Source organism: Eublepharis macularius, chromosome 16, assembly GCF_028583425.1.
Source record: "Eublepharis macularius isolate TG4126 chromosome 16, MPM_Emac_v1.0, whole genome shotgun sequence".
NCBI lineage: Eukaryota > Metazoa > Chordata > Lepidosauria > Squamata > Eublepharidae > Eublepharis > Eublepharis macularius.
Genome location: NC_072805.1, coordinates 40,677,376 through 40,698,732, shown reverse-complemented (window position 1 = coordinate 40,698,732; position 21,357 = coordinate 40,677,376). Strand labels below are relative to the sequence as shown.

At 44.4% G+C, this 21,357-nt stretch overlaps 1 protein-coding gene across 1 annotated transcript in view; it reads left to right on the top strand.

Annotated features, from left to right (window-relative positions):
- The window catches only part of RPGRIP1L (RPGRIP1 like), an 81,084-nt gene that overhangs the window by 29,650 nt on the left and 30,077 nt on the right, over positions 1 to 21,357 (top strand). Inside the window, exons 13-22 of the mRNA XM_055000448.1 lie at positions 1,717 to 1,896; positions 2,974 to 3,091; positions 5,134 to 5,586; positions 7,564 to 7,700; positions 9,779 to 10,142; positions 11,146 to 11,342; positions 12,766 to 12,849; positions 15,202 to 15,282; positions 17,316 to 17,478; positions 20,456 to 20,550. Coding sequence (XP_054856423.1) covers positions 1,717 to 1,896; positions 2,974 to 3,091; positions 5,134 to 5,586; positions 7,564 to 7,700; positions 9,779 to 10,142; positions 11,146 to 11,342; positions 12,766 to 12,849; positions 15,202 to 15,282; positions 17,316 to 17,478; positions 20,456 to 20,550 — 1,872 coding nt within the window. The remainder of the gene's footprint in view (positions 1 to 1,716; positions 1,897 to 2,973; positions 3,092 to 5,133; positions 5,587 to 7,563; positions 7,701 to 9,778; positions 10,143 to 11,145; positions 11,343 to 12,765; positions 12,850 to 15,201; positions 15,283 to 17,315; positions 17,479 to 20,455; positions 20,551 to 21,357) is intronic.

Genomic DNA, 21,357 nt, shown 5'->3' with positions numbered 1-21,357 from the left:
ACCAACTGATGTGTCTTGCTTCAACAGTATTGGAAATGTTGCATTTCAAAGTGGAAAAGAATGAGCAAAGACAGAAAAGATGGCAGCTAATACTTTTTTTTTTTTTAAGGTATCTACATATTTTATCATGACATCAAAAGTGAATTATCCAGTCCTTCAAGCATTTGCTTTTAATCTTTTCTCTCTCCCTCCTCCTTTTTTTGCTAGAATAAAAGTAATTGCTTCTTTCTGTTAAAAGATAGTCCCTTTAGAGGGCTGATGAAACCAACTTTTTGTTTACAGATTTGGAGGGACATAAAAATAATTCGAATGGCTATAAAAGCAGAGGCAAAACTGAAATGTTAAGCTTTAGAAACATGATGATGCTGTTGTTGTTTTCTTCCTTGCCTGCGCGTGAAGCACAACTATGGGGAGAAAAGCATATTTTCCCCTAGTCATAGTTTGTAATTCTGTTGATACAATATTGCAGGGGTGTAAAACGGAGAAGAATGAATCGGAAAGATTTGATTTCCTTTCCTCCCTGTAACCTACATATGTACTTTCTCAAACAGCTACACACATGCCACTTTTGAGAGCCCGTTTGGTGTAGTGGTTAAGAGCGGCAGGACTCTAATCTGGAGAGCCGGGTTTGATTCCCCACTCCTCCGCTTGAAGCCAGCTGGGGGACCTTGGGTCAGTCACTTAAGAGTGGCAGGACTCTAAGCTGGAGAACCAGGTTTGATTCCTCACTCCTCCACTTGAAGCTGGCTGGGTGACCTTGGGTCAGTCACTTAAGAGTGGCAGGACTCTAATCTGGAGAACCAGGTTTGATTCCTCACTCCTCCGCTTGAAGCTGGCTGGGTGACCTTGGGTCAGTCACAGCTTCTTGGAGCTCTCTCAGCCCCACCCACCTCACAGGGTGAGGTGAGCGGCAGGACTCTAATCTGGAGAACCAGGTTTGATTCCCCACTCCTCTGCTTGAAGCCAACTGGGTGACCTTGGGCCAGTCACTTAAGAGCGGCAGGACTCTAATCTGGAGAGCCAGGTTTGATTCCCCTCTCCTCCACTTGAAGCCAGCTGGGCGACCTTGGGTCAGTCACTTAAGAGCGGCAGGACTCTAACATGGAGAACCGGGTTTGATTCCTCACTCCTTCGCTTGAAGCTGGCTGGGTGACCTTGGGTCAGTCACAGCTTCTTGGAGCTCTCTCAGCCCCACCCACCTCACAGGGTGATTGTTGTTGTGGGGATAATAATGACATACTTTGTAAACCACTCTGAGCAGGCATTAAGTTGTCCTGAAGGGTGGTATAGTAATTGAATGTTGTTGTTGTTGTTGTTGTTGTTACATGTCAAAGAAAATCATGATAGTGCATTAGACACATATCTGCAAACCCACATGTCAAGTAGGCCCCGTAATCAGGGAGCTGGGATTTGCCATAACTCCTTGTTAGGTTTTACTCTGCAAACCTGGGTTTGCCTCTGCATCATGTGTGAAATGACTCTTATCCCTCAGAGTCAGTGGACCTTATTTCCAAGTCCACATGTGCAGAATTGGGCCTGCATAACCAAAGTGAGCAGCTTTCATTTTCTTCTTGAAAAACTCAAGAAATTGAGAAGAGTGGTTTCCAGTCCTAGATTTATTGTAATGCTGAAAAGAGAGAGGTCCATCTGTTTCAATTAAAATGAAACCTTAAAAAAAGAAATCTAATGATGAAGCTGTCAACTTTTACGGCTCAGGTTCGTCGGCAGCAGGCGAGGGGCGACCTCACGTTTTTAGAGAAGGTAGATGATGACATTCACAAAGACTTGGAACGGTCCATGCGGGAGCTCCAAACGACCCACGCAGAAACCATTCAAGAGCTTGAAAAGACACGCAACATGTTAATTGTACAGCATAAAATTAACAAAGACTATCAGGTATGTAATTCTCCCAATGCAGTTGACTGCTGGTATCTCTCTCATTATGCCTTAAAAAAAAAAAATTAAACAGAATCTGATTATTGAGATTAATGACTCCCAGAAATTTAGTAAAGGCGCCTAAGCCAATCCTAATGAGTTGAAGTCTGCCGAACTTTACTATGAACAGTCAAGCTCTTTATTCTCGCATTCAACTAAGAAACCTCCCCCTTTGCTGATCCAAAGAAATCCAAAGAGATCTGCCCTACGTATGCAAGGTTGGCTTGTGATTTGCACAGGTTGGGTGAACTGAATCTCTGCACCCATCACTCCAAAATTAGGTTGAGTATTTCATTCACTGGAGCCAAACACCAAAAAGGGGTAAAAAAACCCCCAAAGAACAATGGATAGCACGACAGAGGATCTGTGTGGTAGAACCATGCAAGAGAATGTTTCCCCTTTTTAGAGCCTAATGTAGATTATACCCAAGAAATGGGGCTTGGACTCTTCTGGTAAAGGGTTCTTTCCTTTGCCATTGAAGAAAACTTGACATTGTCACTCTGAAATCCTGTGTTCTCAATCTCCCTGATTCTGGGTGGGTCATAAAGCTTGCTTACTAGAGCTTAATCTTGGAATGCAAGTACAGTTCTGAATGTAGGACTCTCACACATACCTTCCCCGAGTTTGTTTGCTCACCTCCCACTGCAGTGAGGGAAATGGAAGAGGGTGCTCAAGCCTTACTTTCAGTCTCCCCCCCCCCAGGTATAACTGATCCCATCTCATTCCAGAAGCATCTCTTGAAAACTCAGACAATGTGTTGCATTGACTGTCTGCAGCTGGATCTGTAGTTCAAACTTCTAAAGCAGTCTTTGGAAGGGAGATGGCATTTCAAATGGGGGGGGACTGATGTAGCAGGGGAAGAGATGCTTAACTTGAAGGGGGGGCTCTATTGGGGAAAAGGCTCAGTGGAGGGCCCCCTTCTTCCTCACACACACAAAACTGCTTTTAAATTTAAACTGCCCATTGGGAAGTCCAATCACTGATCCCCCAACCCGCTTTTAACTTAGCGCAATGGTGCCTATTCATATTCCTTATCAGGCAGAAGTGGAAACCGTAACACGGAAGATGGAGGCATTACAGCAAGACTACGAGTCAAAACTGGAACAGTACGTCCATCTACTTGATGTTAGGGCCATGCGTATCCGTAAATTAGAAGGTATGTTTGTCAGAAGTCAGATTTTAACGATGAGAAATCCTAAAGAGGTGACCTGTACCTTGTCAATGGAAGAGGAAAGTGGAGGGGAAGATGGAGGACGAAGACAGCTCCTAACCGCGTTCCTGAACACTTAATTCATTTGTCAGGTGGCCCTGCCAAAACAGGTGGCGGGGAGTAGCTATTGGTGTTTAAAACTAAGCTTCCAGGAGGGTTATTATTCTGAGAGCGATAGAAAAGCAAGATACGTGAAGAGTGGTTGAACTTCCATACCAAGAGGGTACATACCTTCAGAAAACTCTGCTAGCCTCAGAAAATTTGAGCTGAGCCAGATTTCTTCTAAAGCAAAGGGCAGAAATTCACAGCTAGAACCACCGTTGCCTTGTGACCTTAACAGAAGTAATTTTGAAAGGGGTACGTGGCTGCACACCACAATTCTCCAGCAGTAAACGCTCAAATGTGACGGTTGCCAAATTCCATGTTCTGAAAAGTTCCACTTTTCAAAAAGGATATTTCAACTTCTGGCTAAGGCCGGCATTAAAGCTTTGAATGTAAGTTTGATTTCTGTAGGTTGGAGCAAAGGTGCCCTTTCTGGGAGCACTTCCTATAAAACGCTTTGCATTGCAAGAAAGATGATTTTGTACCTCACACTAAATCTGGTAACGTTCTTACGTTTCTGCAAGAGCTTGGGCAGACCGCAAATGAAGACACTTCAACAGCTTCTTGCACTGGTGGCTGTTGTAGTTTTTTTTCCTCCGCTCACACTTCTTGAGATTCCCCCACCCACCCAAGTGAAGTGAACTTCACACTGCGGTTGTGTCACTAGCATTTATATTTTTGCATGATTTAAATTATAGAAGGTCCTGTCTGCTTCTTCCTCACCCTTAATCACAATTATTCTATGAATTTGGCTCCTTTTCACATAGCACACACGGGCAGCGGAGGGTGGGAGGGAAGCGGCTGCAGAGCGAATGTGTCTTCCTCAAGTCTGTCTGGTGGTTCATGGTTAACATGGAATTCAAGCACTGACCCTCCCTCCCTCCCCCGGGCAAATCCCTTTGTTGATCATTAGCTGAATGCCTGAATTTTTAAAAATCATTTGCCCCTTAATTATAAATGTATGGAGCAACTGTCAAGCTAACTACTTAGACATCACTGATAATTCTAGTTTTTTATATGCCCGGTGATATTAAGTTACTAAATATGGGTTGACTCCCAGTGACTTCTGCCAAGTTGGATCCAACAGTCTTTCTTCACTAGCCCAGTGGCACCTGGCATGGGCTTTCGGGGACCACAGTTCTCTTTGTCAGATGCATCTGACGGGGATTGCTGTGGTTATCGAAGGCTTATACTGCATTGGAATTGGATGGTCTAGCTGTTTTACTGCTACAAACTAACACGGCAAACTCCTTTGAAGCCTCACACCAAAAGGAGATTTTACATTTACTAGCAAAGGAATGTTTTGGTTGCATCCTCCCTCTCCCCCCCCAATTGCATCTTCTCTCTCCTCCCCCCTCCTCTTCTATATTTGACCAGTTTCTGTACCGTGCATCTCGAAAGCTTATGCTACAATAAAATTGGTTAGTCTTAAAGGTGCTACTGGACTCTTTTTGATTTCACTAGGCTGTTTCCATTGGATCCAACTAGGCAGAAAGGAACCATTGCCTTGGATCCAGCAATGTGCAAGGGGAAATGCAAACACAGTGCATTTTCACTCAAGCCAAATCTTGTGCAATACATAGTGATTTCCTCCCTCTATAGCGCCCCAAAATTGGTTGCAGAAGATCTTGTGTCAGCAGAAATGCAAGCGATGATACAATTAAGTTTGACTTAATGCAGGTGGCTGTCTTTTTTTTTTCTTGTGCTTCTGCTTGTGGAAGAGCTCTCGCACAAGCAGAAAATTTGTGCAGGCTCCCACCCAACCCATTGGTTTCGTTTGGGTGGAAGGAAGTCATTAGAGTCGATCCTTGGTCCTTGGTGGGAGGCAGACGGGAAGAAATAATAATACAAACAAGTTAAGTCCTGTCTGCTTCTTTGCTTCATAGCTCAGCTGAAGGATATTGCTTATGGGACCAAGCAGTATAAATTCAGGCCCGAAATCATGCCAGATGATCCAGTTGATGAATTTGATGAAACCGCCCACTTGGAGCGGGGAGAGAACTTGTTTGAAATTCACGTTGGCAAAGTGATATTTTCTGCAGAAGCCGTAAAGGCTTTTGGCGACCAGGAACCCGCAACTTTCTGTACCTACGCATTCTACGATTTTGAACTGCAGACGACTCCGGTCGTCCGGGGCCTTAACCCAGCCTACAATTTCACTTCTCAGTATTTTGTGCGAGTGGATGACTTCTTTTTGCAGTACGTGCACAAAAACACCACCACGCTTGAGGTCCACCACGCCTACGGTTTGGACTTTGAAACAGCAGCTGCATGCCAGCTAAGATTCCACGAAATATTGGAGAAGAATGGCAGAATCTACGCTTCGGCCATTTTAGTTGGTAAGCCTCAGATATGCACCTTTCAACGTGAATTTGTTTATTGGGAACATTCGAAAGGCCGCCTTTTGGCTGTCAACCTCTCTGGGTGGCTCACGGCAAACAATAATAGAAACCTAAACATGGTATGTTTAAAAAAATTGATTCCAATAAAAACAACTTTAAAATGGTCCTTTCATGAAGAAGTATGGTTGGCAGGTATTTTCAGTAGTAGCTGCACAGTTGTGGAACAAACTGCTGGACTGCTTTTAACTGTATATCTTGTTGAAAGCTGCCCTGATCCCGCTTGTGGGAAGGGCGGGGTATAGCCGAATAAAATCAAATAAATAAAGAAGACGTGGTGGCTCCCGATCCGTCTGACTTTAGAGATGTTTCAAAACTAGCATGTGAATCATTTTCATAAGCAAAAAGGAATGTTCGGTGGGGGCTTATCTGGAGACGGAGTAGTTTATTGGACTGGAGAGTTTTAATTTGGGAGGATTTGTAGTGTATTGTATTGGAGCATATTTATTATGTGTGTGATGTTCTAAGACACTAGCTTTATAAGAAGAGTATAGAAACAAAATAATTTTTTTAAAAAATGACTTCTGTATTGAAATTATCTTAAATTTCATACGAGCAGGCTGTTTCTTTAAGTGAAACTCAACTGGCGTCCGCTTTTAGTCTCTACTTCTGCGCTTTCCGAATAATATGAGCACAAAACGACAACTCATAAAGACATTATGTTCTTACAGCGGAGAACTCTCTTAAGGGGAGTTACTCTAGTCTAAGCCCGTTGATTTCAGTGGATTTTTAGACTGGAGTAATTCTTAGGATTGCTCTGTTATTTAATCGTGGTTAAACAGGTGGGAGGGGCTGGTTTCCGTATCTGGAACATGAGCATAAAGGAAGGCCCAACAGAATCTTTGCGTAGATCACACACAGGAGTGTAACAGCATCACCCCACTCCTAGTTAAGGATCCTCAAGCATATTGGGAGCATCCATTGACAGCACAATCCAAATGATAAAAATCTGCTCTTATTCTTTCTGTGCCAACGTCATGGGTTGATTTTTTTTGAGCTTCGATATCCTGCCCGCCTCTTTAGTTTTTATTAAACTTCTTGTTTAATAACGTGGTGTTGCAATCAGATCTCTTTCGGCAAAGATTACCTAGCTCTTCATCTGGGTTTTTTTCCGAAGCTGAGTATTGCTGCCAGACTTCACAGTGGAGGACAGAGATTCTCTGGCTTTTTAATAGAGTGTTTTATATTGCTTAATACTGCGTAAATTGTTCTAATGATCCTCTGGACTGTTTGATGCGCAAGATGAAGAGTACCACAAAACAGAAATGGAAAGGTGGGGGGGGGTTGTCCCATTTGTTCAAATATTTTCAGAAATGAGTCATCTGGAACTGTTATTATTGCTATTATTATAAAGCTTTGCTGTGATTTTGGATTAGGGATATACAGATGCTTTTTCATTTATTTTTCATGTGGTGTCAGGAGGACCATTTTCATCAGGTGAATTTTCTGTTTGCTTTGGTTTCTTTGACACCATCTTTACACTACATGCCATTGTATGCCATTTGTAGCTGATACAAAAATAGGCTTCAGTTGTAATGGCAATGGATTAGATCCTCTGTGGATCTGTACCACTGTTAGTGGTACTTCCCTGTGGCTCAAGGCACCTTTCTCCAGCACAAGAGGACCCCTTGTGTCAAAAGGCTCTTTGTGCCAGAGGAAAGAGCCACTGTTTGTGGAACAGATCCATGGCAACCCACCCAACCTTTCTATCAGATTTTGTTAATACGGTTGGTGGAAAGGGTGGCCACCGTTTTGTATGGAGTGCCGGGTAAGGAGAAAAGAAATAAACGTTCATGTGGGAGCAAAGTTTTTATGAAATTCAGTACCATTACTATTTTCACATCATTCTTGCTTGCCTGAGCGCTAGAACGCTTGACCCTCTACCCTCATATGACACCATGTGCGTTTGTTTTGCAGGAGTTGGAGGAGATATCCAAAACTACGGCTCTGTGGAATACTGGATCCGATTAAGGGTCCCCATGGACCAAGCAGTCAGACTCTATAAAGAGCGGGCAAAAGCTCTGGGATACATAACCACGAACCTCAAAGATCAGGCAAGCATGTGAACTTGATGGTTTTGTTCTTGTTGGCCTGATGCCGTTTTGCTTTCTGCAGCTTCTTTCCAAAGCATGGAACATACAGCATTTCCTTGAATGTTTGTTGCATAAGGCTGTCCATATGGAACTTCTTGGTTTTACTCTAAGTCCTTTGCTTAAGCCACAGACTTGTTCACATGTATCCCTTTCTTAATGTCCCTTGTGGTGGGCTGCACAGGGAAAGTCAGGCCAGAGGGCCCCACAATTGAGATCAAATATAGCGCTGACATCCTGGCCAGAAATCCTTGCCTTTCATTGCTTGTCACAGGACTGAATTAACAGAGGTGCTTCCCTTCTCCAGCTAAGGAGTGGGTGTCCTGCTGTGTATTCACAGTGGGGGAGACTCTAAGGAATACTCAGAGAATAAACCATCATTCTTGTGGATCACTTATGTCTGGGGGAGGTGGGCAGAAATTCTGCACTAGCAGGAAACCACAAACGCACAATTAACTGTGGGCCTCCGTCATTGAATTCCAGATGGCTAGCCGTGTTAGTCTGTTGTAGCAAAACAGAAATCCAGTGGCACCTTAAAAAGTAACAAGCCTAACAACAAAAGCTCATGCTGGAATAAATATTGTTAGTCTTTCAGGTTTCAGTGGCCTTATTTCCCCTGGCTCCCATGCTCAGAGGCCCGGGCGGAGTATATTCTTTGCGTGCAGAAGGTCCAGTCCGTAACACCTCCATGTAGAGGTTTCAGGATGGGAAAGACCCTGAGACCCTGGAGAGCAGCTTCCAGTCAGAGTAGACAATACTGAGCTAAGAGGGACCAATGGCCTGACTTGGTATAAGGCAGCTCCGAACGCATGTGCAGTTGCCCATGATCTTGTCACCACCCTTCCCTTGGCAACTTGACCAGAAAAAAAACCCTGCCTCATTTCCTTCTATTGACGGCACCGAAGGGTCCTTGCAAGTTAGGAAGCAGGTTTCAGGGAATCGCTCTCCGCCGGATGCACGTCTCTCCAATCAGGAAAAAGCGTTCCTGGTGAGATGTTGCACGTCACACTCTCCCAACACGAGGCTATATTGTGAGATCTGTTTGAGTTTTTATTTATGTATTCGTTTATTTTTGCACACAGTTCTTGCCAGCATGCGTCTCTTTGTTTATTTAGCAAAAATTTTGAGCCGCCTCACCAGGGAAACCGTCTTACATGATAAAAACAAAATATTAGAAGTTACCGATTAAAATCCGGAATTAAAATCCAGCGTTACAGACTCAATTCCAACATAAAAGCCTCAACCGCTGAGCTGCTCAAAATAACAATTTCAGAGGAGAAGTGCACTAAATTGGTGCTAAAAAACCCTTTAATTAAAAGTCAGAGTAAACAGAAACGTTTTGACCTGGTGCCTAAAAGAGCAGTATAAGTCCCAAGCTAGCCTCAAGGAGAAGGGCATTCCGTAAGCGAGGTGCCACTACTGAAAAAGCCCTGTCTCTTGCCACCCACTTCACCTCTGAAGGCTGGGGGTATAGAGAGCTTATGAGGCTGATCTTAACTGGCAGGTTGGACAATATGGGAGAAAGTGGTTCTTCAGGAACCCTAGTCCCAAGCTATTTATAGCCTTAAAGGCAGTTCTGGCAGTTCCCCAAAGAGGTCACATGTCAGGTGGCCCCACCCACCTGACTCAGCCATTTTGGGCCCCTTTTTGGCCATTTTCAGCCCCTTTTTGCCATTTTGGGCCCAATTTTAGCCCTGAGTGGCCAGGATTGGGTCCAAAGCAGCCAGGATAGGTGATGTCAGGGGGTGTGGCATATGCAAATCAGTCATGCTTACGACACATTTCCGGTGATGTCAAGGGGCATGGCATATGCTAATCAGTTATGCTAATGTGTTATGCTAATGAGTTCCTCCTGCTCTTTTTCTACGAAATGACCCCTGCTTAAAGGTAAGAACTATCACTTCAAATTTTTGCTCAGAAAGAAATGGGCAGCCAGTGCAAATCTTTCAAGGCATGCCCTTTTTTAGCATCAAAAACCCTAAGCCTGCTAACAAGCTTTAAATAGCATTTTAATCAGCATTTTTCTCTCTCTTTTAAACCAGCCAATCCTCAGTCCTTCCCAAGCCAACACTTCAGCAGATGGAAACTTAAATGAGCTCCACGTCACAATAAAATGTTGCAGCAACTTGCAGTGCCAAAAGACCAACCTCCAGCCAAACCCATACGTCGTCTACAAGTTCTTTGATTTTGCAGACCACGACACGGTCATCATTCCTAGCAGCAACCACCCGCAGTTTGCTGACCACATGTGCTTCCCGGTGCCAATGAACGCAGACCTTGACCGCTACCTGAAATCTGAATCCTTAAGCCTTTACGTCTTTGACGACGGTGAAACGGAAGATGGGGTTTATATTGGAAAAGCAAATGTGCCCTTAATTTCCTTAGCTCACGACAGGTACATTTCAGGTATGGACTCAGCCTTTTCCCCTAGCGTTAAACGATGCCCTTTGAAATACTGAGCTCAATTCGTTCACGTTTTATTTATTTCAAGGAATAATGTTGGGCCGTTCTGTAAGCAGCTCAAAGTAGCTAACGACATGCTTACAAAGTGGAGAGAGGAAACCAGCAATGAAAAGCAATCGCCCCCAGTGTTTTGGTACAAAATTGCAGTTTTCTACCAAAGTGCAATTGCAACTGCTCTTTTAATGCTACCAGTTTTAATTGTCCATATTATTTATATTGTATTGTGTTTTAACTGGATGCAATCCACTCTGAGCCTGCTTGCGGGGAGAGCGGACTACAAATTATTATTCAAATTACACGCAACACAATCAGTAATAAATAAAGATCGTATGTAATCATTGATTGGCCTTGCTGAGCTGATACAAGTTTCCACCAGAGACCTAAGTATCAGCCAGGTATCGGTGCAATATGTATGCTGTTCCAAGTAATGCTGTCTTTTGAAGTTCTGTAGGTGTTATGGCAGAAAGCTGCAGTTTTTCCATATGAATTGCAAAATTTTTTGAAATAGTTCCCAGTGCCCGGATGACAATGGGGACTACTGTTGTATTCTCCATCACTAGTCGGGTGGTGTGATGATGATGATGATGATGATGATGATGATGATAGCGCTTCTGCTATACTAGATTCAAAGGAAGTTCTTCAGCTTTTCTGGAAAAGACTTACTGAATCCAACTTAGTAGAACAGAGTCATAGGAGCCAACCTAGTGGACTAGATCTAGTAGAGGTTTTTTTGGGGGGGGGGTTCAGATAGAAGGGATCTCCATCAGTGGAACAGGACTTTCTTGCCTACCCCGCTTCACTGCACCCCAAAACAGTCGTAAAATTGCCACTGTCTCAACTGATTTTGCTCAAGCCCTTGGTGGTCCTTTTGGAAGCTCCTCCATCTGGCCTTCTGCCTTCTAATAAGGAGATGGACTGATGGACCGGCTTTGTGCTTTCCTTTCAGGTACCTTTGAACTAACAGATTATGAAAGCCACTCCACGGGCACCATTAGCGTGGAACTAAAATGGAAGTATGCCTACCTCCCGCCCACTGGTTCAGTCGTGGCGGCCGATCTAGCAGATTACATCCAGAATGAGAAACCCGTGAAGGGCCAAGGAGAAGCACCAATCCTAGCTCCTTCTTTCTCTTCACCAGCAACGGTATATTGTCTGAACCTCTCTAAGATACAAATATACGTTTTTCAAATCATAGAAAGGCCTGTTTCCCCCCTCCCCTGCTTTTCAGTCACTAGAGTCCCATTCTCTTGGAAAATGGCAAATGTGCAGTGAGAATTAGGATTGTTTTCTAACAGGTTTTCCATGGATGGAAGGAGGAGGAGGGTGCTCCCTTTGACCACTGAAAGGGGTATGCTGGGAATGGCAGGGACCACAGACAAAAAGCCACATGGGAACAGGGCTGCGGAGAAGAAGGAAACTCTGCATGATGAAGGGGGAAAGGCAGTAGGATCCAAGTCATCATCTCTAAAAGCCGTGTGATTCTGAAAAGCATTGTCACCAGTAATGGACAAGTTCTCTCTGTCCCCAGTTTTGTAATGGTCTCATCTTAAGCTTATTTAGACTAATTTCAAATTGGTTTTGGAGGCTGGAGTGTTGGATTAGGATCGTGGATGCCCAGGTTGAAATCCCATCTTTGCCGGGTGACTTTGGGCCAGTCTCTCTCTCTTCACAGGGTGGTACCTGTGAACATAAAACGGAAGCAGGGAGAATGACGTTGCACACTGCTTTGAATTCCCATTGGGGAGAAAAGCAGAGTGTCACCATCTAAATGCATAAATTGCTGTTTTTAAGCTTAATCGGGAGCACAAAGGGGCCTGGAGTTCTCCCAGTCCCCTGTCCCATAAGCTCCCCCATTTCAAAAGTTACTGAGCCAGTTTGACGTAGCGGTTAGGAGCAGCAGGACTCTAATCTGGAGAACCGAGTTTGATTCTTCACTCCTCCGCTTGAAGATAGCTGGGTGACCTTGAGTCAGTCACAGCTCTCTCAGAGCTCTCTCAGCCCCACCCACCTCACAGGTTGATTGTCATATGGATAATAATAACATACTTTGTAAACCACTCTGAGTGGGTGTTAAGTTGTCCTGAATGGCGGTATATAAATCAAATGTTATTATTATCAAGGGGGGAGGGGGGAGAGAGCAGGCAGCCCTTCCAGCAGCAGAGACGTCAGGCTGTGAATGCTGAGATACGTTTCTGTTCTTAGGGGGCAGCCGGGGCTCTTTTAGCTTCAAATTCATTCCTGCCTAGTCCATTGAGCAGGAAACGTTTGAAACTATATAGCTGTCCCAGAAGTAAAGCAAGCCCCTCTCCCGGTATCCTCACTATTGTCAAAGCACACCTGGAAAATGATGCTCCAGATGTTCCTGGCAGCATTTGGAGTTATGAATTCTAAGGCTTGATTAGTTTTCTAAGCTGGAGGAGAACTGGGTGAGTATATGCAGGGGGGGGGGGCGGACTTTATATATAAAACAAAAACTGCGAGTCAGCATCATTGGCATACAAAGCAGGTAATGACGATGTCTGGCGACGTTACTAGTTTTGACGGAAGTCTGTTACTGGTTTTTCAGAGGCCACAGCCTAAGCCAAGACAGCGGCCAGCGCCAGCAGATAAGAAAGTGTCTTTTGTAGATGTGGACGTGCTGCCAAATTCAGTGAGTTCGAAGATACTTTTTTTTCCTTTTTGCGCATTGAGCTATGCTCTCTTGTTTCAGTGGTCTAAAGATAATTTTAGAATTCAACATTTCAGTCTAATGACTATGCAACCGTTCGACAGTCCCTTTAAAAAAGTTAAAAATTAAAACAAAAAACCTCTTACAAAGTAGAAGTAACCATATGACAATAATAGTGGCAGTTCTACAGCTAAGCATCTATAAAAGCTTTCCAAATGTCTGAAAATAAGTCTATATACAGTTGTCGTCTATTCAGGGCAGTCACTCCAATCCTGTGTGCATTTTGGTTCCACCCCGCCCTCCTTTTTGCACTTTCCCCCAATTCTTCAGTATCATTTTTGAGATGCAGCGAAGAGACCCCTACGCAGTATTTCAAACGAGGCTTCACCAGCATTTTATATAAGATCATTACTATACTGGAAGTTCTATTCTCAGTCCTTTTCCTAGAGATTGCTAACATGGGATCTACCCTTTTCAAATCACTGCTGCACACTGAAGTTGACATTATCAGTGAGCGCCACAACCTAAAGGTCTTTCTTCTTGGTCTGTGAAATTAGGATTTCTTTTTCACTCCTGGCTCATATCACTTTGCACTTACTTACACTGAATTTCACCTGTCGTTTCATTGCCTGGTCTCCCAGTTTGAAGAGGTCCCTTCTGTTGCTCCTCATAATCCCTGTTGTGTTTTCACTTTCCTGAACAATTTGCAATGGAATCCTAAGCAGAGTTACCCCAGTCTAAGCCCATTGAAATCAACAGGGTTAGACTGGAGTAACTCTGCTTAGGATTTCACTGTGAGTCTCGTCTACAAACTTCACTATGGCCCTGCTCACCCCCACCTCCGTTTATTAAATAGTACCAATCTACTCACCACATCCCAGGGGAGACTCCAGTGTGAAAACTGTCCGTTTTCTCCCACATTCTGCCTTCTTTGTTTTTTCTTTTCTTAACCAATTACCAGTTTATCTCTCCTTATCCCATGTGTTAACTCAGAAGCCTTTAGTAAGAATGCCTGCCGGATCATTGGTAGTTAGGGGTCCCATTCCCCCAGTGGGGGCAGGGTTCCCCTGCTTTCACCCTCCACCTGCTGCCTGCACTTATCTGGTCGGCAAGGGAGGAAGGCACAGAAACGGGCCTCCCGGGTGCATCATCACGCCACCCCAAGAGCACCCTTGCTTGTCACTGCTGGCCAATTTGGGCACTCCCACGCCTGCATGGTGATGTCGGCAGACGTGCCCTCACTGGAAGTGATGTCACCTTGCAGCCGTGGGACCACGTGTGATGGCAAAATTAAGAGTGGAAGAAGGAGGTAAGAGCCAGTGTTCCCCCCTTCCGCCAGGAAGGTAAGGGGACCTGCCAACCCTACTGATAGTCCTTGTTGAGTTAAATCCTTGCTCTGAGTGCTTCATACTTGGCTCCAAATTCCATATATAATGATCTTCTTGTTTGGCCTTGATGAAGTCATCTGTAATAGAGGATTGAAATCATGTTCTGTTCCACTTTTAAAAATACAGATTTAAATATATAATAAAACTAGTTTGAAACCCATGCTTTGCTATGGTATTTAACTACTTTAAATGCAGTTACAATACTTATGGGTATGTAACTTTTTTTATATATAATTTGGCAACCCGAGTGAACTTTGAGGGGAAGACTGGGAGGTGCATTTTACCTCGGGACACATTCAGTGACTCCCAATAGAAACTGCAGACTGTTTAGAATGTGGGGAGTGAGGACCAATCAGGCTGGATATGCAAATAGCCTCTGTTCCAACTGTCTCGGGGGGGGGTGAGGTGTGGAATGTTGTGAGCCCCAATCAGCCTGCGTATGCAAATGACCTTGAAAGGCTGGCCCAATCAGGGAAGAGTGGCCGAGCTGGCAGTGGGCGGGGGCACAAGCAGGCAGCAGCCTGCCAGCCACAAAGGGAAGCTGTATCCCTTTGGGAAAACACATTTTACCCCTTTTTACCCCCTTAGGGGCAAATTTATTAAAATCCCTTCTCAGTGGGTGTTTACATCATGAAAGGAATGTTCTCCCCAAATTTCATGTTTCTAGGTCCAGGAGTTTGGGCTGGGCATTGATGAGTCAGTCAGGACACTTGTCTTTATATATATATAGCATAGGACTTTTGTAATCAAGAAGCTGTACCTGGAGAGACCAAGTCCTGTTGAAGTTTAGATGCTTACACAATCCCCATTGAAGTCATACATAATGACAGCTAGAAAATAAAGCCTGCCATAAGCTATATCGAATGGTTCGCCTGTGGCAAAGTGACAGTTGTTGAGTGACCCACAAGTAAGAAACTGTTTCTGTGTTTAATCCTAATAACTTTAGAGTTCCATTCCTGAAAAGGAAAACAAAGAGACCAGGCAGAAAACTGAAGATGAAAAGCTCCTTGTTTCAAACATTCCACAGGTATGAAGCAACTTAAATTTCACTATGTCATGAGCCAGTTTAGATTTTGTATTCTCTTTACCTGTAGAGTTGATAGCTTGATTGTGCATCTGATCAGTTTATTAAATTTTGCCTCTAAAATGCTTATTTTAATTGTGTTATCTCATGAATAGCTGATGACACTGTCGGAATTTTTTTTTTTTTGCCTCTAGAGGGAATGTTAGATGGCATTCCAAACAATTCACTCCATCAATGTGGTGTAGTGATTAGAGAATTGGACTGGGAAATCATGAGTTCAAATCCCCATATCGCCATGATACTCACTTGACCTTGAACTGCTCACTGCCTCTCAGCTTAACCTACTTCATAGTTGTTGTGAGGCCAAATCAGGAAGACTGGTATATGGCACCCACCGCTCCTTTGAGGGAGGGCAAAGTATAAATGCAATTGACAGCTCTGTGCATCGATTATCTGGTAACTCCATTTAAGATCCTCAGAGGATCACAACTTTGCACACTGCCAGCATCACACTGCCAGCACGGGCCCTCAGCCTGTGAAATGTTAACCCACCAGAGGGCTGTATCCCATGGTGCTTGCATCCTAATGTTGCACGTGTAGCAAGACTTGCATGCACAGTGACTCAGCTTACATGAGACTCTGAATGTATGCAAAGTGCAAAGTCTCACCAATACATTCTTCTGTCCTGCCAGTGTTAAATAAGGCCTTTATTTAGATCCTAAATGAAGATTTAGGATCCTAAAACTTTTTAGTAAGCAGCCATAACAGACCCATCATCGTGGTCAGCAAGAATGTTACCACTGGCGTAACTCCTTACTTTCCCAAAATTGCTGGCAGACTACAGATATACTGAGGAAAACACTGTTGATCTAGTTGTCAGGGCTAGTAGCCAGGGCCGGATCTACGGTTGCCAGTACCCAGGGCAACCGAAGACTGGCCACTTCTGTGACGTCATCACAAGCCGGCTGTCCTGGCACGCCGCAGAGTTGGTGGCGGCAGTGTAAGTGGCTGGGAGGCCTCCCGCACCATTCACCTGCTCCGCAAGGCAGGGGGCAGCTGGCTTGCCGCACGCCCCCTGTCCTGCGGGGCAGGCGAATGGTGCGGGTGGCCTCCCAACCACCCATGCTGCCTTTTGCCTGCCCCGCAGAGCAGGGGGCGGCCAGCTTGTCACGTGCCCCCTGTCCTGTGGGACAGGCGAACGGCATGGGCGGCCTCCCAGCCACCCGTGCTGCCTTTCACCTGCCCCACAGGACAGGGGGCACGTGGCAAGTGCACCCCCTGTCCTGCCCGCACGCTCCTGGGGCTGGCAGCTGCGCCCGGTGCCCCCTTTTTGGCAGCACCGGGGGCAGACTACCCCCTGCCCCCCCCCCGTCAATCCGGCCCTGCTAGTAGCCACCAGTAGACCTGTATTCTACTGAATTTGCCTAGTCCTCTTGTAGAGCCCTAAAGAAATCAGGCAGATTGTTCTTTGTTGCAGGAGACTCACTAGTTCCCTGCTGTTCCACCCACCCCAGCAATAGACAAGTATGGCTTCTTTCATTTCTATGCAGCTAAGAAATTCGTGGCAAAATCCTAGAGGGAAACGGCTAGACGTTGCAAATTGAATGCTTTTGTGAATGGCTTTATACAGGTTTACAAGACATGCCATGTTATATATTAAAGAACTGTGAGTGCAGTGCCAGGATTGATTAGAGTTCCCCAGTTCAGCATGCATAGCGTTTCTGCTGTGGGCTGCGGTCCAAGTTGGAAGTTGTGTTCCTAATGCAAAATGCTCAGGTATGAAACCTGCGGGCATTTAAACTCCCAAGGCAGAGCAAGCTCACAAAGGGAATTTCACACTGGTTTTTAATTTCGCGGGCAAACTGTTTGAGCTGTTGAGCCGAGCGATGTCAGAGGTGCACCTGAGAATAACAGGTTTCAAAAGTTATCTTAGTTTAAACAGTTGTTGTTATGTAGAACGAAATGCAAACAGTGGCCACAAAAGCCTATCAGCATACACACCTGTGAACGTTTCCGTCCTCCTCATCTTATACAAGGATGTCTCTGAATCACAAGCCGATGGCAGTGAAGATAAAACTGCAGCAGACGTTCAAGAGGAAAGTGAGGATCTTTCTCAGCTTTCCGAAGGTCAGTTTGCCGACCAGAGTTCAGCTACTTCAGAGGAGGAAACAGAAATTACTGAGGAACTGGAACCAGAAGGTAATTTTTTACTTACCAAACTGCACCTCTTTTCCCCTTTCGTCCTCATTTTGGTCTCCCCAAGTGGGGGCAATCAACGTTACTCTTTGGTCTAACTTGCAGCTTTATAATAATTGACAAAAGCGGGGGGGAAACCCTCCATCTCCAACCTGGTTTCATAAAATATTAAAGGATACTGGCTTCTGCTTTAAAATGTCTTTATATTCCCTCTTCAGAAGACTAGAGAGTCTTCCTTCAGAAGAATATTTTAAAAGCGTCTGCTGCTTTTGTCTGCAGATAACAGCCACCCGTAATGTCAAACAGAGAGAGAGAGAGAGAAAGTCTCAGACAATATAAGGCTAGCATGACTTATCACTGCGCAGGATGAAAGGGGGTTAGAGGCAGCTCAGTACAAAGAATGTAAACCTTCCAGGTCACACTGCCTCTCTTTATTATACATTCAGTATCAAGGAAGTGCACTGAGAACTTCTACCAAGAGCAGAAGAATCCCTTCAACTGAATGGGGCTGGTGTGAGCTGGCAAATTTTCGATTCGGGGCACATTCAAGCTCCGCTGAAATGGATGGGGGCGTCGCAATACGCTACGGAGCATGTCTATTATGAGTACACTGCCCACATCAGCTCCACTGGAAAGAACGAGGGTGTAGCGGTGAAAACAGTAGTTTCTGGATTTCAGTAAAAGAGACAAAAGCATTCATTGCCCTCAGCTGTGTCTCATTTAAGCTTGGTTGCCTGTTGGGGATGTTTTCCAATTTGATGCTTTTATAGGGCTGGAGTCACATTGTTCTGTTGTAGCGCTATCACAGCACTGGCATAAAGACAATTCAACTGGAGAGAGACCTTTGAAAGAAAAAAACGGGCCAGCTCACTATCCAGACAGGGGAACAAGCTTCATTTCTCTGAACCGGATGCAAAGTTGTGGTGTGTGTCCTTTCCCACCAGCCCCCAATCTTATCTCATATATACAACCTCTTGATTTTTTAAAAAAAAATACACGTTTATGGTGATGTAATTGTAGCCAAGGCCCCAGTGGCCCTCTGAGTCCCAAATAAAGTGTACCTCCTTTCCCTCCCCGTGTGCATGTGCTTCACTTGATGGCCCTGCAACAGCAAGCAATGACGAGCACATGCGGAATCAGCCAGACTGAATTTTCGTATTGCGGCAGACACAGTGGTTTTCAGTAGAGCTCAGCCCACAGATTTAGTTGTCGATCGGGTACCACAGCACAAGCGTGGATCAGCCTCCGGATCTCGTGTTCCCACATGATCAGTGTGCATCAGCTTCCAAAACATAATAGATTTAATCAGGGCTCATTTTGAGGGGGAATGCACAGGAACACAGTTCCGGTAGTTCTCCAAAGAGGTCACATGTCAAGTGGCCCCGCCCACCTGATTTTTGGCCATTTTTGGCCCATTTTGGCCTGGATTGAGGCTGAAACGGCCCGGATCGGGCCTCTTATGGGTGGTGGATCACTCTCCCGCTCTGCAGTGGCCCAATTCTGACCATTTTGGGCCCCTTTTCAGCCATTTTCAGCCCTTTTTTGCCATTTTGGGCTCAATTTTGTACCTGAACGGCCAGGATTGGGTCCAAAACAGCCAGGATAGGTGACGTCAGGGGTGTGTGGCATATGCAAATCAGTTATGCTAATGACACACACTTCCAGTGATGGCAAGGGGGCATGGCATATACTAATGAGTTATGCTAATGAGTTCCTGCAGCTCTTTTTCTACAAAATGACTCCTGGATTAAATTGTCCTCAGTGCTGTCATACTTTGGTCTCATCACAAGAAGCCAAGACTAACTGGAAAAGACAATAATACTAGGAAAAGCTGATGGCAGGAAAAGAGAAAGACCCAGCAGGAGATGGATTGACTCAGTAAAAGAAGCCACGGCCTTCAGATTGCATGTCCTGAACAAGGCTGTCAATGATAGGTTTGGGAGGTTGTTAATTCATAGACTCACTGTAAGTCAGAAGACACTTGATAGCACATCCCGCACCGTCTTCAGAGATGTGTTTTCAGTGCAATTGCCATGAAATACATTACTGTATCATCCATCATTTCCATGCTTTGAGCAGTGGATTTGTGAAAGAAATGCATTTGGTGTTCAGAAGGAGCAGCCAGTGTAACTCCTTTTTAAACAAAAATTGCAATTGCTTAATGTAGGGTGGTGATTGCCCCTGTGTGAATGGAGTGTGTGTCCCTCTCTGTTAATAAGGGGCCAAAGCACTAAACCCGAGCAGTCTGAATGCACTTCAAGTCTCACTAAAGTCAACTCTCACAATTCAGTGTCGTTTAGGAGCCCGTATTAAATCCTCATTTCTTTTTGTTTCAATTAACGCCTTACCATGAATGAATTTGTTTAACCCTGCATCTTGCAAGTGAAGCAAAGCTTGAAGAGGAATTGAGTGATTCTGCAGGCCGTTTAACGAGCATTGATTGGCCAGTATCTCAGTTTGCAAAGAAGAGAAATCTTACATTGCTCCTTTAAACTGTCTTAATTAACTTTCGTAGTACGTAGCGGACTCAGCTCTGCTATGTCGTTAACACTTCAGCAGCTTTCCAAATCGTCGTTTTCCTTTCATCATTTGAAATGGGCTTAAAACTCATAATTTGGGTGGGTGGTTTTTTTTTTTAATTATTGTTTATTTACTTTATTTGTAGTCTGCTTTTCTCACAGGGACTCAAATTTGATTTCAAAATTTAGCAGAGCCGTAGGAACAATATAAAAACATTGCAATAACTTAGTTTCGCATCATGTTAGTATAGTATAGTATAGTATAGTATAGTATAGTATAGTATATAGAATAGTATATAGTATAGTATATAGTATAGTATTGTATAGTATAGTATAGTATACATTGCAATAAGTCTGAATTACCAAGTTAGAAAACAATGCAATGAAAAGTATTACATCATGTAAGAAGTGCAAAAACTGGAGATTTTATTCTGATTTTTAACCCCCTTCTGATTATTCAGATCAAGATGATAGACAGGCAACCGATGCAGCTGACTCTGTAACAGACAGTGATGACTGCGTCGTTCCAAGTCCAGAATCCATGAGTCTGAAGCAGGTGAGTTGTGTGTGTTTGAGACAAAAATTAAGCTCCTCCAACTGAGGGATTCTCAAATGTGATCCATTACCTTCCTGCTCTCCCCCCCCCCCCCAATAAACAAGAAGATAGACAATGTGATACACATTCATTAGTATGTCAGAGTAGAACCAGGGGAGATAAGGGTTTGAATCCCCGCTCTGCCACAGAGCTGACCGATTGATCTTGGGCCAGTCTCTTTTCCGTCAGCTTAACCTACTTTGTAGGATTGTTTTAAGAATAAAAGTGCGGGGGATCTATGCCACCTTTTGGTTCTGGGAGCAGGTCCTGTGATATTCAGGACAGGCAGGACTGTGAGAGTGAAAGACGGATATATGTGCCTTCAAATAGTAATTGTGGTGAGAAAAGCAGGTTATAGAGGTATAAGTAAGTAAATAAATTTGTGCATCGTATTTTGAGAACAGAAATCCAGCATATCTGCGAGTGACATTGTTTTGGGAGGGGATATCACATTCTATTTTTAAACGAGCTCATTTGGCCTGGTTGTTTTCCAATTCAAAACCGGGCCTTGAATTTTTGACATTCCCAATGTGCAGACGGCCATCTATACCAGCCCCCTCTGTGTTCAGGCACTGGCAAAGAGAGCCATGTGTTTGCAACATCATAGAACGCAGCCGGCTACATCAGGCAATGTTACGTGCTCGATTGGCTGCTTGTCTATTCATCATTCCTCACAAGCATTTTGAAATGCTGCCACCAAACCCAAACAGAGAGAGAGAGAGTGAACGCAAAATTATTTTAATAGGTGGAACTGTATTATGATTAACT